The 14,749-nt window shown below is 40.2% G+C and overlaps 3 protein-coding genes across 3 annotated transcripts; 2 read left to right on the forward strand and 1 right to left on the reverse strand.

The window, feature by feature from the left end:
• Positions 1 to 8: 8 nt before the first annotated feature.
• Positions 9 to 4,014, reverse strand: LOC137917273 (ufm1-specific protease 2-like; the record flags this gene model as incomplete). The annotated part of the gene is made up of 9 exons (XM_068760087.1): positions 3,943 to 4,014; positions 2,072 to 2,162; positions 1,707 to 1,890; positions 1,548 to 1,614; positions 1,135 to 1,289; positions 830 to 1,022; positions 465 to 611; positions 190 to 354; positions 9 to 89 (listed from the first exon to the last, which is right to left on the reverse strand). Coding segments are annotated over exons 1-9 (1,155 nt in total), but the record flags the coding sequence as incomplete, so codon positions are not given.
• A 229-nt stretch (positions 4,015 to 4,243) lies between these two features.
• Positions 4,244 to 9,761, forward strand: LOC137917272 (guanylate cyclase soluble subunit alpha-1-like). The gene is made up of 8 exons (XM_068760086.1): positions 4,244 to 4,489; positions 4,648 to 4,715; positions 5,118 to 5,206; positions 5,320 to 6,035; positions 6,963 to 7,448; positions 8,273 to 8,416; positions 9,232 to 9,386; positions 9,620 to 9,761. The coding sequence occupies exons 1-8, from the start codon at positions 4,244 to 4,246 to the stop codon at positions 9,759 to 9,761; spliced, it is 2,046 nt and encodes a 681-aa protein (XP_068616187.1).
• A 1,472-nt stretch (positions 9,762 to 11,233) lies between these two features.
• Positions 11,234 to 13,903, forward strand: LOC137917271 (guanylate cyclase soluble subunit beta-1-like; the record flags this gene model as incomplete). Its single annotated transcript, XM_068760085.1, has 5 exons — positions 11,234 to 11,287; positions 11,595 to 11,668; positions 12,657 to 12,757; positions 12,850 to 12,968; positions 13,706 to 13,903. Coding segments are annotated over exons 1-5 (495 nt in total), but the record flags the coding sequence as incomplete, so codon positions are not given.
• Between the last annotated feature and the right edge of the window lie 846 nt (positions 13,904 to 14,749).

Here is a 14,749-nt window from a genome sequence, read left to right on the forward strand (position 1 = left end):
TGGTTCAGAACAGCCTGGACCTCGATGGATCCGATCCACTGGCGTGAGCCAACGAAGGGCGCTGGTTTGTCTCCAATGTCCACCAAAGCCTTGATAGATGACAACCCATTAAATACAGCCATTTGGAAACTTATATTGTATTTTGATAGTTGTGCAGAGTATTATACATGTACACACTCCGTGTTGTACCTGCTGGATCTCCTTGTGGGTGGGCACGGGCCTCCCTACGTAGCCTTGCTGCAGGAACCAGGAGCAGATGGACTGGAGGGAGCGATACGCACAGCCCCATCCGTTGTCGTCCATCCGGTCCTGCATATAGTGATGGTAGCTGTAGGTCCCCTGGACCAAGTACACCTTAAGAAAAGACACACATACATAAGAACAGATCATGGATATCAATCATCTCAGAGCACGTCTCATTATCCACGACTTCTGGCAAACTTCAATTGGGTCTTTGTCCGTACCTTTCCATTGTCCAAGCTGGGATGTGTGAGGACCAGGTGGGGGTTTCGGAGGTAACCGTCTTTGTAGGGTTCATTGGGAAAGTGGTAAGCATTCGCTCTTCTAAAGTAGGGCCAGTCATTTGGTAGCTCATACTGTTGATGCAGTTCCTACATTGACAGAGATTTGTCACACGTGAATAAATCAGGGAACCAAAAGCAAAGATTATTGTATGCGTTTATCTTGTGTTTCTTGCAAGCACAAAGAGTCGGAGCCACCTGTAAATTCAGCATCTTATGCAGGGTCAAGGTTTCTATTTAATATTCTAATATAATTTTAGAGTGCGATACTTCATTCCTGTCTGTTTTAAACAATAGCCGCTTCCTACCTTGCGTTGCGCCTCTAGTTGAGAGTCAGGCACCCCTGCTGGGTAAACCACGGTCACGAGTCCCTTTGATTCCGGAAGGAGGAAGTGGACGGGTTCAGGTAGCAGAAGTTTGGTTCCCTTCATGTGCTGCAGGATCACTTTCTCCATCTCATGTAGCTGATGTGTTAGCAGCTCCAGCAGGAGCTCAAGGGCTCTGCAACAACAAAACCAAAAAAATATTTATCGGTGAGACAAAATCTGCAACTATTAATGGTGTTAGGTTTGGACACTAACATAATATCCCATGTATTTAAGGTGAGACATACGTTTTGATTGTGTCATCACAGGTGGTACAGATAACACAGTCCATTGGAAGAGTTGTTGCCAAGAAGTGAGACTTGTGGACATTTCGGCTGAGGACTGGAGCTGGTAGAGGACCAGGCTTTGTTCCCTCCATCAGCAGGCGAAGGTTAATGACACTCTAAAATGATAAGTGTTATTAACATTCAAGCATGAGCACAAACAGATAGAAAGACAATCAGCAATGGGTGATCGCCGATGGGTTTAAAGCTGAAGTGAGACAATTTAAATGCCACTTTATTCTGATAGTGCCTAAAACTCTGCAGAAGTAGTGTCGGCCAACTTTTATCCATTAAAACAGGATGTTGATTAAAAACTGATTCCGTAGCAGGAGAGAACCCACTCCAGCAGATGTTGACTAGTATTTATTTGTGCATACTGTTGCAGGGCCTTTTTTGCCCCTCTTTTTTGCAGATCTTTTCCCAGCACTTTCTTGTTCGTCTGTCCTGAAATAAAGAAAAACACATCAATTATAATTCAGCCAAACAGAAAGGTCTACAGCTTCTCTATAACTAAGTTCTTCAAAAAGTGTTCTTACTGCATCCACTGCTTTAATTCTTCACAGGATGTGTCTGGAGTTATTTCTTCAGGTGTGGCACAAACACCTCTGTTTGGCCAAATAACAACAGGACTGTTGCAGACTGCGAGAACACATGATTCCGATTTCACCTGAGAGTGAAGCGTCTCAAATGTTCTTGAGATTTCTTTCCGCATCAGCAGTGCTGGATAAAGACAGAGAAACAGACACGAGTCCTTTCCCATTACTATTTCTGATGCAACTTTGATATCAATGAGAATCTTAGTGGTAATATTACTATTATAATAACATTATTCAGTCTTGAAGTAAAGAAAAAAAGTTTTGGAGGCTTTTATCTGATCTTCTGGTTACCGACTTGAACGCACCATCTGTTCTGTCAAGCAGACATTTGAACTCCAGCGGGCCTCTGACGCGAAGTATGGTTTCTGGACCAGAGGATTGCGAATCACCAAGAACCTGAAACAAAGCAGGGACGTAGCTCGACACAGTTTATACGGTTAACGATCAATTTTGTGGTTTTGGCTTCCGGCGAGGAGCTAAAGAGTCAATGCTAATCGGAAGCTTGCTACTAATCTGGAAAAAAAAAAGCGAGCATTAAAGCTGTAATATGAAGCTGAACAGAGGAAGACTTTAACGTTTTATTACTTAATTTTTAAATCAGTCAACTTACCATCGTTACACTACGTTGGGTTGTATTAAATCAGCGCGCTGTTTAGGTACTGCAGGCTGACATGTCTGTTGTCGCATCTATTAAACGTGTCTCTGGCTGATCTTTCTATTGGCTCATACAAGCCCCGCCCACGCATGCTGCCTTCACACAAACTCGTAATTTAAAAGGTTAAAGCGAACGATCTGTGTGTACTGTCCCTATATTATATACAGTGAAACTATTTTTGTTTTACGACACAAATACTAAAAAACGGAAAACGACAGGTTATTTGATTTTTCGTTTTAAATGCAACGTCCGATATTCAATATAATTTTGAAAAAAAGTGAGGGGAAAAAAGAAAGAACTGAATTTTCAAAATATATTTGACGTTTTTTTGCGTAAGATGAAAGGAAATCACTGGATAACATGGCTATAAAACACAATTGTCACTGCAGCCTGTAACAAAATAGTGTTCTCATGCCAAAGCCCTCTGCAATTTCCATCAGCAATTGGGTTTCAGAATGAGAAAATGGGAAAGATTGTGAGTGTGCACAATATGTGCACTCTATTTTGAACCTCTGTGAGGAGATTGTCAATAATTATATCCAGGGCATGGCACACATTTGCTCATGTTGAGCTGCGGATGTTGCTTTACTCAGCTTTTCCTCATGCCAATTAAGTTACATAATACTATGTTATTGATTGACCTTGAAAATCCAACTCCTATAGCATTTGGAATCATGTGTTTATGTCAGTAGTTAGACTTACCAACAGATAACAGTTTTCCATAATGAGGGATCCAGATTTGTAATTTTTTACTAGATATATAACTTATTATCTTTTTCCAATACAGTAAATGAAATCCATTTGTAATTACTCTGAATGTGCATGATCTCAGTTACATATCGGTGCATTGGCATGTCTGTACTCCTCTCAGTTACTGCACTGCCTGCATCAAATATATATTTTAATCTCTCGGAATTGGATTTGCCCATGTGTGTCCTTTTGATTATCTGCAAAATAAATCAATGGTTCTAAACAGATTTAGATTAGATTGTGTGTAAGGGTAGACTCTGGGCCAAGGGAGCGCTGATTGAATTCTGTGGCAGCTCTGGGAACGTATATGCATGTTCTGGATCGCTTTTTTTTTTTCAACATTGAAAGATACAGCAGTTCTTAAATACATTGCCGATATCATGCAAAGTGAATTCATCTTTCTGATAATTCAATTTGTGTTTAATAGTTTGATTTTTCAATCACTGGTCATTAAAATAATAAATATCGTCATTTATCAGAATCAGAATATTTTTATTAATCCCAGAGGGATATTTTATTTACAACAGTGCTCCACTAACAAAACAGAGACATAATAAGATTATGTCATATGAAATATAATATAAATAAAAACGTTTATAATGAAGTATTTAGTGCCACAGGATGGAAAGACCTTCTCCTATAATTCTGATAATAATATGGGACCCAGTCCAAAGGCTGATCTAAATAAAAACAAGTGCGTTGCATGCAAGGAGTCGCCTGGAAATAATTTCTCCTTGCTGATAGGTTGTTCAGCTAAACGTCCTCCCTGACGCATGGATTGGCCAACTGCTCTTTTTTCATCCAGTTTCTCATTGGCTTCTGGCAGTGATAGTTCCCTGCCATCATTTGAGCGTGCAGTTTTCAATTAATATTGAATGAGGTTCTCTCTGGCTTTGGTGCTGATCATTTGAATCAGCGAGTGCGTCGCGAGGAGGAAGGCTGAAGGCATCCTGGATGATGAACACCCCCCCGAGATGATGGAATTTCTCCCAGAGACCGCGGCTCCTCGACCGGGACTGTCTCCCTCCGAAATTAGATAAAAGAGAACATCGCAGCAGGGGAAGAAAAAAAAATGTTTTGCGCGAAGCTGAAAGAACTGAAGATACCAGGCGACTGTCCGTTCTCCAGCAGCGCCAAACGGAACGAGGTCGCGGACTTTGAGACGCGCTCGGCTGGCTCCGCGGATTTGTCGCCTATTTCTCAGGATGTGCACGGAAAAACAGGTGAGCGCGAACACATGCCTCATCCGAAGACGAGCAGAGCCAGAGTTAACCTGCATTCACTCGGAGACAGCATCCGAAAATTGGCATGCCCCGATGTGAGTGGAATATTTTATTTTATTTTTAATATTATCCCCAATTAATGCACATTCACCCCCCCCCCCCCCCCCCCTCCCCGCTTATATGATTTTATGAGCATTCCTGCTTATTTGCCAGACGATGACCTTTAACTCGCCTCAAACACTTTGTCATACAGTTCCAAAGGCTGCACACAGCCCTCCGGAGAATGATGAGACGATCAGATGGCCACAGGGATGCTGAAAGGTAACACGTGTGTCTTTGTACAGCTGTCACAAATAGGACATCAGTACAACAACCACACTAACCCAGTTAGACATCTGCAAGTACTGTTACAGCTGCATGCTGCACGTTTCAGGCCTTTACCATCGCTGCGATCGCAGCATGCACCCCCCTCCAGCCTTCGATGATGTTGAGGATGTCACAGCCTCAGTCAGAGCCTCGGCTTCGTTTTAGCACTTCAATCTCTGTGTTGTTCCTCTCAGCAGACTGATCCAAAATAATTTTGAGATTATCTTTGTCTCACCAAAGGGGTTGAATAATATTTTTATTTGATCATGTTCTGTATGTTATTCTGTGACCTGCAGGGATTTTCTGATGTTCTTACAGGATTTTTGTGTCTGACTTTGACATTTGTCATCTTTCCAGCCCAATGGTTTGCTGCATGGACTATCAGAGCTGCAGTGATGAACTAGAACGTTTAGTAGAAATGATGAACGTTTACTCGACTAGAACAGGTAATGCCACACCTGAAGCTCAAAATTCTAACTATGCATCATTTTATGTATTTGTATTTTTTAAATCCTACATGGTTCTATTTTCACATTTTTTCCTTTCATGTCTCTGACAGCAATCCAAATGGAGGATCTGAAGGTAGCTCTTGGAGAGGAGCTCTTCAACATGTGTTATGAGGAGGACGGACACATTTTGAAGGTGGTGGGGGGAGCGCTCCATGACTTCCTCAACAGTTTCAATGTCTTGTTGAAACAGAGCAGCACGCCGCCCAATCCAGACAGAGAAGATTGTGTAAACGAACCTTCGGTGCTGTGCTTAGACAAAGATCTGGGTCTGCTCACTGTCCATTTCTTCAATCCCCATCCGACCACTGAGTTCTTCTTCTCTGGAGTCATCAAAGCTGCAGCCCGCCTGCTGTATCACACGACTGTGGATGTGCTGATGGACCCTCCCAGTGCTACAGACTGCGTCTTGCAGTCCAGCCCGCAGCCCAGTCTTCTGTACACAGTTGTAGAAAGAGATGCTAAAAATCTGAGCCCAAGTCCGCTGCGGGCTAACTCGGCGGGGACCCTTCCCACTTCTCTTTTCTCTACCATCTTCCCTTTCCATCTGATACTGGACCAAGACTTGGCTCTGGTACAAATTGGACATGTGCTGAGGAAGAGATTGACAAGGAAGGATGGACTGAGACGGTGTGCTAATTTCCAGGAGCTCTTTTTGATTGTGTCTCCCCAGATCATATGCACCTTCCAGGGTATTCTGACCATGCTGAACACACAGTTTATCATTCGGATCAAGCATGGAGTCTCCACCACAGATAACACAGGGCAGGTATGTTGGAAAAATTAGAGTGATATAACGTAAAAAAAAAAAAAGAAAAAGAAAAGTGGCTGCCAAGGCAGAAAGCATCTTTGTCATGTCTCGCTATAAAATAAAGTTGGATATAGAAAGGAAAAAAAAAAATCAGCTGTTCATAAGCAGTAAAGCCTGTCAGCAGCTGACTTGGGTGCATTTGTCCTGAGGAAGAGATACACACAATGCCCCCCAACAGAGATCGGAAGCAAACGTCAAACCATTTCACCCATCAAGGGCTAAGCCGTCCTCTTGCTATTCATGCGAGGGTGCACTACAATCAGCCATCATAGCAAGACAAAAAAAAAAGTATTCAGGCTCAAAGATGGACTGAAAGACTGAGACGCTCCCACTTATATTTCTGTTTACAAGGTGTAACGTTTGCCACGTTAACAATCTGAGCTTTGGTTTTGTCAAGTTAATATTTCTGCATTAGCATCGGACGCAGTTGAGACAGATGGAGATGTCATTGATTTTTGGAAGGTGTTTCCACATAAATCTGTCAGGATTTGACTGTAGTTAAACCTAATGAGATAAGTTTAACCACGGCCAGTCTCGTGGTGACGCTTAAGAAAAGGTCGATATGTTTCATCCTCTGGGAACCACAAATCTCAGTGCAAACTTTCATCTTAATGCATTTTTGAGTTATTTTAACTCTGCCTTGTAAAAATGTAATTGGGTTACGCAAATAAACCTCCTGTCTTTGTTTACTTTTGCGGCTGGCAGACAGCTGCAAACATCTGCTTTGAAATAAGCACCCCAGTTTGCACTTTAAATGAAATAATAACTTTATCTTGTATCCAACATAAATAAAGTTTTTTTTTTAAGCCGCAAAGACAGACTGTTAAGACTTTTTCATTCTATGTCCACTGCAGATTTCTTCATTTTTCTCCTTCTGCATTTAAGCTCATGGACCTCAAAGGCCAGATGATCTACGTCTCTGAGTCCAATGCCGTCTTGTTCTTGGGCTCACCGTGCGTGGACAAGCTGGAGGAGCTTACAGGCCGTGGCCTCTACCTGTCAGACATCCCGATTCATAATGCACTGCGCGACGTGGTGCTGGTAGGTGAGCAGGCCAAAGCTCAGGACGGTTTGAAGAAGCGGCTGGGGAAGGCCAAGTCAGCCCTGGAGCATGCTCACCGAGCGCTGGAGGAGGAGAAGAAGAAGACGGTGGACCTCCTCTTCTCCATCTTCCCCGGCACGGTTGCACAGCAGCTTTGGCAGGGTCAAACCGTCCAGGCCAAGAAGTTTGAGCAAGTGACAATGCTCTTCTCTGATATCGTGGGCTTCACGGCTGTTTGCTCACGCTGTACCCCGATGCAAGTGATCACCATGCTCAATGAGTTGTACACCAGGTTTGACCACCACTGTGGAGAGCTTGATGTTTATAAGGTAGGCTGCTGGAACAAGAGAGGATGATGGTGATTTTTTTTTTTTTTGATGATGCTGCATGCATGTTTTAAGAGAAAATAACAGGAACTTAAGGCATTTAACTATGCAGTAAATGTATAATTTGACCTTGTAAAAAAAAGATTAAAGTTTTAGTTTTCTGAATGTGTTTGTTCAAATTAACATTTGGTTATATTTATTTTATTACAAAGATAGTTCTTCCCTGCAAGTTTTCGATTGTAAAATGTAAATACATTGCATGATGATTACATGATAGCATGTAACATTTAAAAAATAAAAAATAACACAAAAAAATTTAAGAGGCAGACCAATACACCAGCGCAACCTGGAACAGCAGTGTCTGCCAGAGGCTGCTAATCTGCAGGGCGGTTGGAAATTGTAATCAAAGTGTCACGGAAGCATAACAGAGAGGCCGGCATGTTTGACAAATATCCCGTAAAATGCTAGGAAGTCTTCAGGACCCTGTTTCCACTCCACCTAAAAATAGTTTCATCCTGTCTCTGCCTTATCGTGTGCTCTCCAGTTCAGATTTACACGTCGAAGAAGGGCATATAACAAGGGACAAGTACTATTAAATTGCATGTTTTATGACTCGTCAGTTTGCTGCCTTTTGTGTTCTAGTGCATGCTGAAGAGCAAGTCTCTTTTGCATTTTACATGCATATCCCACTTTACATGTGTCATTTTGCTCGAGGGTCTTTCACAATAAACACTTGGTGGATTCTCCATGTCTTTGGGATATCGCTCTCAGCTGTCATATTAGATGCAATTTTATTATTATTATTATTATTGTGTTCTTGTATTCAGGTGGAGACCATTGGTGATGCGTATTGCGTAGCAGGAGGCCTTCACAAGGAGAGTGAAACTCACGCTGTCCAAATTGCCCTCATGGCATTAAAGATGATGGAGCTGTCAGACGATGTTATGACACCAACTGGAGAACAAATACAGGTGAGGCTTAAGCATCGCTTATTCTTATGCTCATTATTCACTGTGATGATGTCATTTGTAATACTGCTTACCAGTTTTCATGTGACACTACTTTTTCAGTTTCATCTAAATATGAAAATTTGAAAAGAAATGATCCTAACTTTAACTTTTCTTTGCTATCACAAAGGTGTAAAGGATTTACTTTATTGTATTTTATGTATCTATTTTTTTCCCACGATACCTGTGTAGCTGTTTGTCTTGCTCATGCTTTTCTTTTGGTTCCTCTACTCTGTCCATTTTGTACTTTGATTATAATAATTACATTTCATTCAGAGGTATCTCAGTACATGCAACTGATACAGGTAGTCTTAAAGATGGAATTGTGTGTTTGTTAAACCATTTTGAGCTGCTTGTGCTGTCAACTATTTACAACAAGAGGGCTATGATTAAGAGGGATTATGTGAAGGCTTGCTTTATTATTGAATTTGTAACTTTTTAATCAGAATTTGATGACATGAGAACCATTAGAAAGTTCATGTCCCACTGCACATTTTTACGAGGAACAGTCATAGCAGCAGATTATCGTCCTGCTACAATCAGATAACTATCCAGACTGATACTTACAATGTGTTCCAAGTAAAGCTGTGTGCCAAGGACTCCAAAAAAAAAAAAAGGAACTCACAGTACGTGGTCTGGAAATTAACTTCTTCTTAATACTAATTATTACATTTGAGCTTGATTTTCTAATGAATGGGCACCCTTCATTCAATCCAATGACTATTAAATGAAGGAAGGCAGAAACCTGACTCATTTTAAATGACATATGTATTCCCCAGATGCGTATAGGCCTCCATACTGGCTCGGTGCTGGCTGGTGTAGTTGGGGTGAGGATGCCACGCTACTGCCTTTTCGGGAACAATGTGACATTGGCCAACAAATTTGAATCAGGCAGCCATCCGAGAAAAACCAACATCAGCCCAACAACCTACAGGTGAAGTAACACTGCAGTGCAGATGTCAAATAATTGTTAAAAAGAACATTTTGTTTGACCTATAAACAGCAGATAAAGTACTGTAAGTGTCAGATTATAATGAAGCGATGCTGCAATGGTAAGTGCTCTCAACAGGAAACAACTTTTAGAGGAGCTCTGTGTTTCCTCTCATGTCAAATAATGTGCCATAATGTTTTTAGATTCATGCTTTATTTGTGTGCTGTTCCTCCCAGATTGCTGAAGGATCGTCCAGAGTTTGCCTTTATTCCCAGGAGCAGACATGATCTTCCGGCCAACTTCCCAGAGGACATCCCTGGTGTTTGTTACTTTTTGGAGGCCTCTATGAAAACTTCACAAAAACTCAGTCTGAAATGAAATCGGTCTACTGCAGAGCCCAAAAAAAAGTTAGCTGTGGTCAAAGAGATACATTTCCAGAGAACGCAGTGTTTATACCTTGTACCTTTTAGTTTGAATTATTATATGTGGATCATTTACAAAGCGGTGAAATGTTCAACGCTGCTTTATTATAGCAATAGCAGACATTAGTCTTGTTTCTGTATTGCCCATTTGTACAATTGTAGTGAAGAGAAATAGTCGCTTCCTTTCAAACAAACTTTAGCAATATGGACCTTAATTTCCTTAAATGTGTTCAATAGGAATTCAATCAAAAATTCAATCAAAAATTCACTAGTTTTTTCCAGTGTCCCAACTCAATATATATTTGTACTGTAATAATATGTAACTTAGACTTCCATTTAATGGACATATGCATTAAACGATTGCATTATTCTTATACTATGTAAGTAATACAACAATTTGTACTTGTTTCAACCACATACATGTGTTTATACTTCTTCTTTCATTGCACTTTTTTTTTGAAAATAGCAGGAATAAGGCACAAAAAGAATACAATGAATGTTTTCCTTTCACTAATTAATAATTTGTTGTAGTCATTACTGCAATGTATTCAAAGCACAATAAATATTGGTACCAAGAGACTTATGTTATTGACTACAATTCATATTTAACTATTTGTTATTAGCTGTGTTATTTTATTCTATTTATAGATACAGTGAAAGATATATAAGTACAATTATGCAATGTCAGATATTATTATTACTTTCATTTTAATGGAATTTACACTTCTACTTTACTACTTTTCAGCGGAAATGTATTACACATTGCATCTTCTATATTCAGTTATCTGACTCAGCTATATTTTCTACTTTGGAAATTTGGATGAAAACTTTTAGATTCTATATTATTTGTGCTTTTGACACTGTCATACTCATAGTATAGAGTATAGCCTGCTCTATATATGCAGTAACTTATAAAGATGCTGAAATTGTTTTGTTCCATTGTGGGCTTCAGCTTTCAGACCAAATAGCAACTTAATAAAAATAAAAAGGAAATACAAACATATTACTATTCTTTTCAGGAAGAAAATTATGAGCTATAATGTTGTTTATATAATGTCTGTTTTCTAAAAATAAAATGATAGACTTTATATTTTAAATGCAATCTAATTGCACTCCACCTCTTGAAAGTCACCTGGGAAAGACAAGGTGACCCTGCAACATATTACAGAAGATAGATAGATGGATGGATGATGGATGGATACAAAACTTATTTAAAAAAGAAAAGATAGAGAAAAGAATAGAAAAGAAAAGAGTCATTTTCAGGTCGACGAGCGTCTCTCGGAATGTAGCTCGCTTCTCATTGGCCAGAAGCCGCTTACGTAAGATTCTCTCCTGTCTGCTATTGGCCCGTTCAGCTGCCAGTCACGCTGAGGGGATAACGGGGACGAGTGTTCGGAGCGGGGCATCGAACGATAAACAAACGCGTGAGATTCAACGATTGTTGCACGAAAACGAGGTTAAAGAAGAGGAGTCGGGATCATGGTATGTAAATGAAACGCGTCTCTTGTGTTTACTGCTGATAAATCGCGTGTTTTATCGCGCGACATCGCGTGTTTTGCGTTTGACATTTCCCCGAGCGGACACCGCTGTGCAGCGCTGTTAACGTGTATTATAGGAACAGGTGAACAATCTATGAACGCGCACCTATTTTAAAGATTGTGCGTGTTATATCTATGTGAAAACATATTGCAAATATATATATAGCGAGGCAACAGGTATATTTGAACGAATCTATTTGTCCGAATTATTATTGACGCAGCTTGTGTGTTTTTTTTCCATACATTTACAGTATGGATTTGTGAATCACGCCTTGGAGCTCCTGGTTTTAAGGAATTACGGCCCGGAAGTGTGGGAAGACATCAAGTGAGTCTGGATCATGTGTTCCGTCCTCGGCCCTTTCTGTACCGAGAAGGGACACAAGACAAGCGCTGCAGGACAAACCGCAGTCATGATCAGTGTTTCCACCGCAGATAACGCTTTGCTTTGACTGAAATCTAACGATCAGCATTTAAAAATGCTCCCACTAACACTGTTAAATCAAAATAGCACATTTGAAACTCTGTCCCGGAGTATAAAACTCTAAAACTGTAGGTGGAGACATTGGCTCGGTGAAAGAAGAAGTATTCGGATACCTTATTATTAAATAATAACCCACTGTGAAGTTTTCAAAGTGAAAATGGTCCCTGTGGAACAAATGGTCCCTGTAAATGTTGGGATTGTTATAAGCGATGTATTATTTATTATCTGCATAACATTTTAGTGATGCTTAGTGGAACTATTCTCCATGCAGTTCTTCATAATGACCTAATTTATCATATTGACTGACATATTTTCAATTTTATTTTTAAACATCTGGATCAAAGTCTGCCCTAGACATGACCCTGCTCCAAAAAACGTACCAAAACAGCAGCAGCTGCCTCGTGTAAATGTTCTCAAAGTTAGAGCTAGCAAGAGAGTAGAGCCCTAGAAATATTTTTATTTTTTTATTTCCATGCAAATGTAGCTCACTGTAAATTATTGTTTTATTTATCACGCTTGGACTGCATTCAAACTATAATAAGATCTTATTTTCTTTACTGAGGCTTTTGAGCCTTGGCATGTTATTTCAGCTGTTTGATAAAATAGATGATTCAGCCCAGGGCCGTAAATCTTTTCTGTTTTCGAACTTAAACAGTGCTAATCAGAACATCATTAAGTTTTAATTTTGAACTTTTTAATTAACCATGTTATCAGAAATCAGATCGAAAAGACTTTACAAGAAGGTAAAAGGATTGGTTACCAGGACACGTGTGTTGCTGTGTCTTTTGCATTTCGTCGTTCATCAGTGAGGACTTGATCCTTTTTTTTTCAGGAGGGAGGCTCAGCTTGATATCGAGGGTCAGTTCCTGGTTAGAATCATATATGAAGATGCCAAAACGTACGATCTTGTTGCAGCTGCGAGTAAAGTTCTCAGTAAGTTTTATTCTTTGAGTTATTCTGCGGTGATTGATATAGAAGCAGCACTCTGCGGTGGAGATAACGATGTGGTTCCTTATGTATTTCAGAGGTCGATGCAGGAGACATCTTGCAGTTGTTTGGGAAGATGTTCTTTGAATTTTGCCAAGAGTCCGGATATGACACCATCCTGCGCGTGTTGGGATCAAATGTTCGCGAGTTCCTGCAGGTAGGTTCTCAAATTCTCAAATTATTTTCCACAGTGCATTATTCAGATGTGTAACTCCACTGATTTTACAGGTTAAGCGTATTACAAGCTGCAATATTCAGCGCATGAATGTCTTGTAGTTTTCGTGCTGTAGAGCAGCCTTGGGATCAGGATCGCCTCTCATTGACAGTTTTATTCTTGCACAGAAAACCTTAAATACTAGAGTTGCAGATGTTCAAATACTGAGCAGGAAGTGCTAAAGAAAAGCCATTGCATTGCATCATGAGAAACTTGCTTAAACTCTAAAAGCACTCATTCCCCTAATGAGATTAATATCATCCACATGGTGATCTGGATCATCAGGTTCTTAATTGTTCTCGGTATCTTTATACACCAAACATGAAAAATCTGTGTGAATTGATTTTCGGTGAGTGAATTGAATGCATATTTTACAAGATTATAAATAAATGGGAAAAATCCAGATTTGTTTTGTATCTCAAAATCTAATGGGCTCTAAGTTATATCAAGATCCATCCAGCAGTTTTTTCTGTGATTTTGCTAACAAACAACATAACATCCTCTGTGGAGGTAAAAATAAAAAATATCTCAGCCTCTGCTGCTTCAGTTTGAAAAGGGGTTTTTCGTCTCATGCATAATGTACCTCATTGCCTATCTACCTCATTATACCTCAGCCAGGATTCATACAGCAGTGCTCTGACTGAACGTTGCATATTTAATCTTGTCATCTACATTTTCAGAATTTGGATGCGCTCCATGACCACCTGGGTACCATCTACCCCGGGATGAGGGCTCCCTCGTTCCGTTGCACGGATGCAGAAAAGGGAAACAATCTGATTCTTCACTACTACTCAGAGCGAGAAGGCTTGCAAGACATTGTGATTGGCATCATTAAAACAGTCGCCCAACAAATCCACGGCACAGAGATAGAGATGAAGGTCTGTTTTCACCCCCCCCCCCGAATCTCCACCTCACTCCGCCACTAACGATGAAAGATGAAATTAGACCTTCCCCTCTCTTAGTTTATTATATACCACATTCAAGCTTTTTCTCCTCTATAATGAAATAAATCAAATTTTTTCCATATTTCTTTTATGTTTTTGTTGGTTTTAATTTGAGCGCGGGACACAGTTTACACGAACGGTCTGACAAGTTTAGCAGTGCCTTTTTGGCTAATGTCTGTGAGTCAGAGGATATTTTTAGAACTACGTTTTTAAGCCTCCAGCTTGGGAGTCTTTCAAGGAGATCCTTTTTCCACTATTTTATTTGAACTTTAATTTAGCTATTAAACTGTGGACGGATTTGACTGCAACATCTATTAGCTAATTCAACTTGAAGAAACATGCGTTTGTAGAATCTTTATTGCTCATTATCGTGCGACAAGTACAAACAACCACTGAGTGATTCAGTCTCGTAAACTGCCAGTGACGTTTTTATTTCTATGTCAATTTTGACCAGGACTTTTAATAGTTGCATTTGGCTGAAATCACCGCTCTGTTGCAGAAGCAAGTATTATTTTCTCCCGCACCTCATCACATTGCAAAGACAGGACACCATTTTTCAACGATTCTCTGTCTAAAGGAGGAACAGAAAATGACGCTCTCAATGTGATGCGCAATTTCTGGAAGTATTAGCCCACTGTTGCTGTGGCAACCGAGTGCAGAGACAGCAGATAGGCGTCAGCATGCCTTCTGCCCATAAATCCACAGAATAATGCAATTTAATCCTGTGCTAATTCCATAATAATAAACTCCAGGTCAGTGATGTTTCTTGTTGGATATTAT

Source organism: Brachionichthys hirsutus, unplaced genomic scaffold, assembly GCF_040956055.1.
Source record: "Brachionichthys hirsutus isolate HB-005 unplaced genomic scaffold, CSIRO-AGI_Bhir_v1 contig_1206, whole genome shotgun sequence".
Classification (NCBI taxonomy): Eukaryota; Metazoa; Chordata; class Actinopteri; order Lophiiformes; family Brachionichthyidae; genus Brachionichthys; species Brachionichthys hirsutus.

Excerpts from the sequence above, each read along its gene's own strand:
- LOC137917272 (XM_068760086.1), top strand. The coding sequence starts at position 4,244 with ATGTTTTGCGCGAAGCTGAAAGAACTGAAGATACCAGGCGACTGTCCG. Across the intron at positions 4,490-4,647 it reads GAAAATTGGCATGCCCCGAT|TTCCAAAGGCTGCACACAGC; the intron begins GTGAGTGGAATA and ends TTTGTCATACAG. Across the intron at positions 4,716-5,117 it reads GGCCACAGGGATGCTGAAAG|CCCAATGGTTTGCTGCATGG; the intron begins GTAACACGTGTG and ends TCATCTTTCCAG.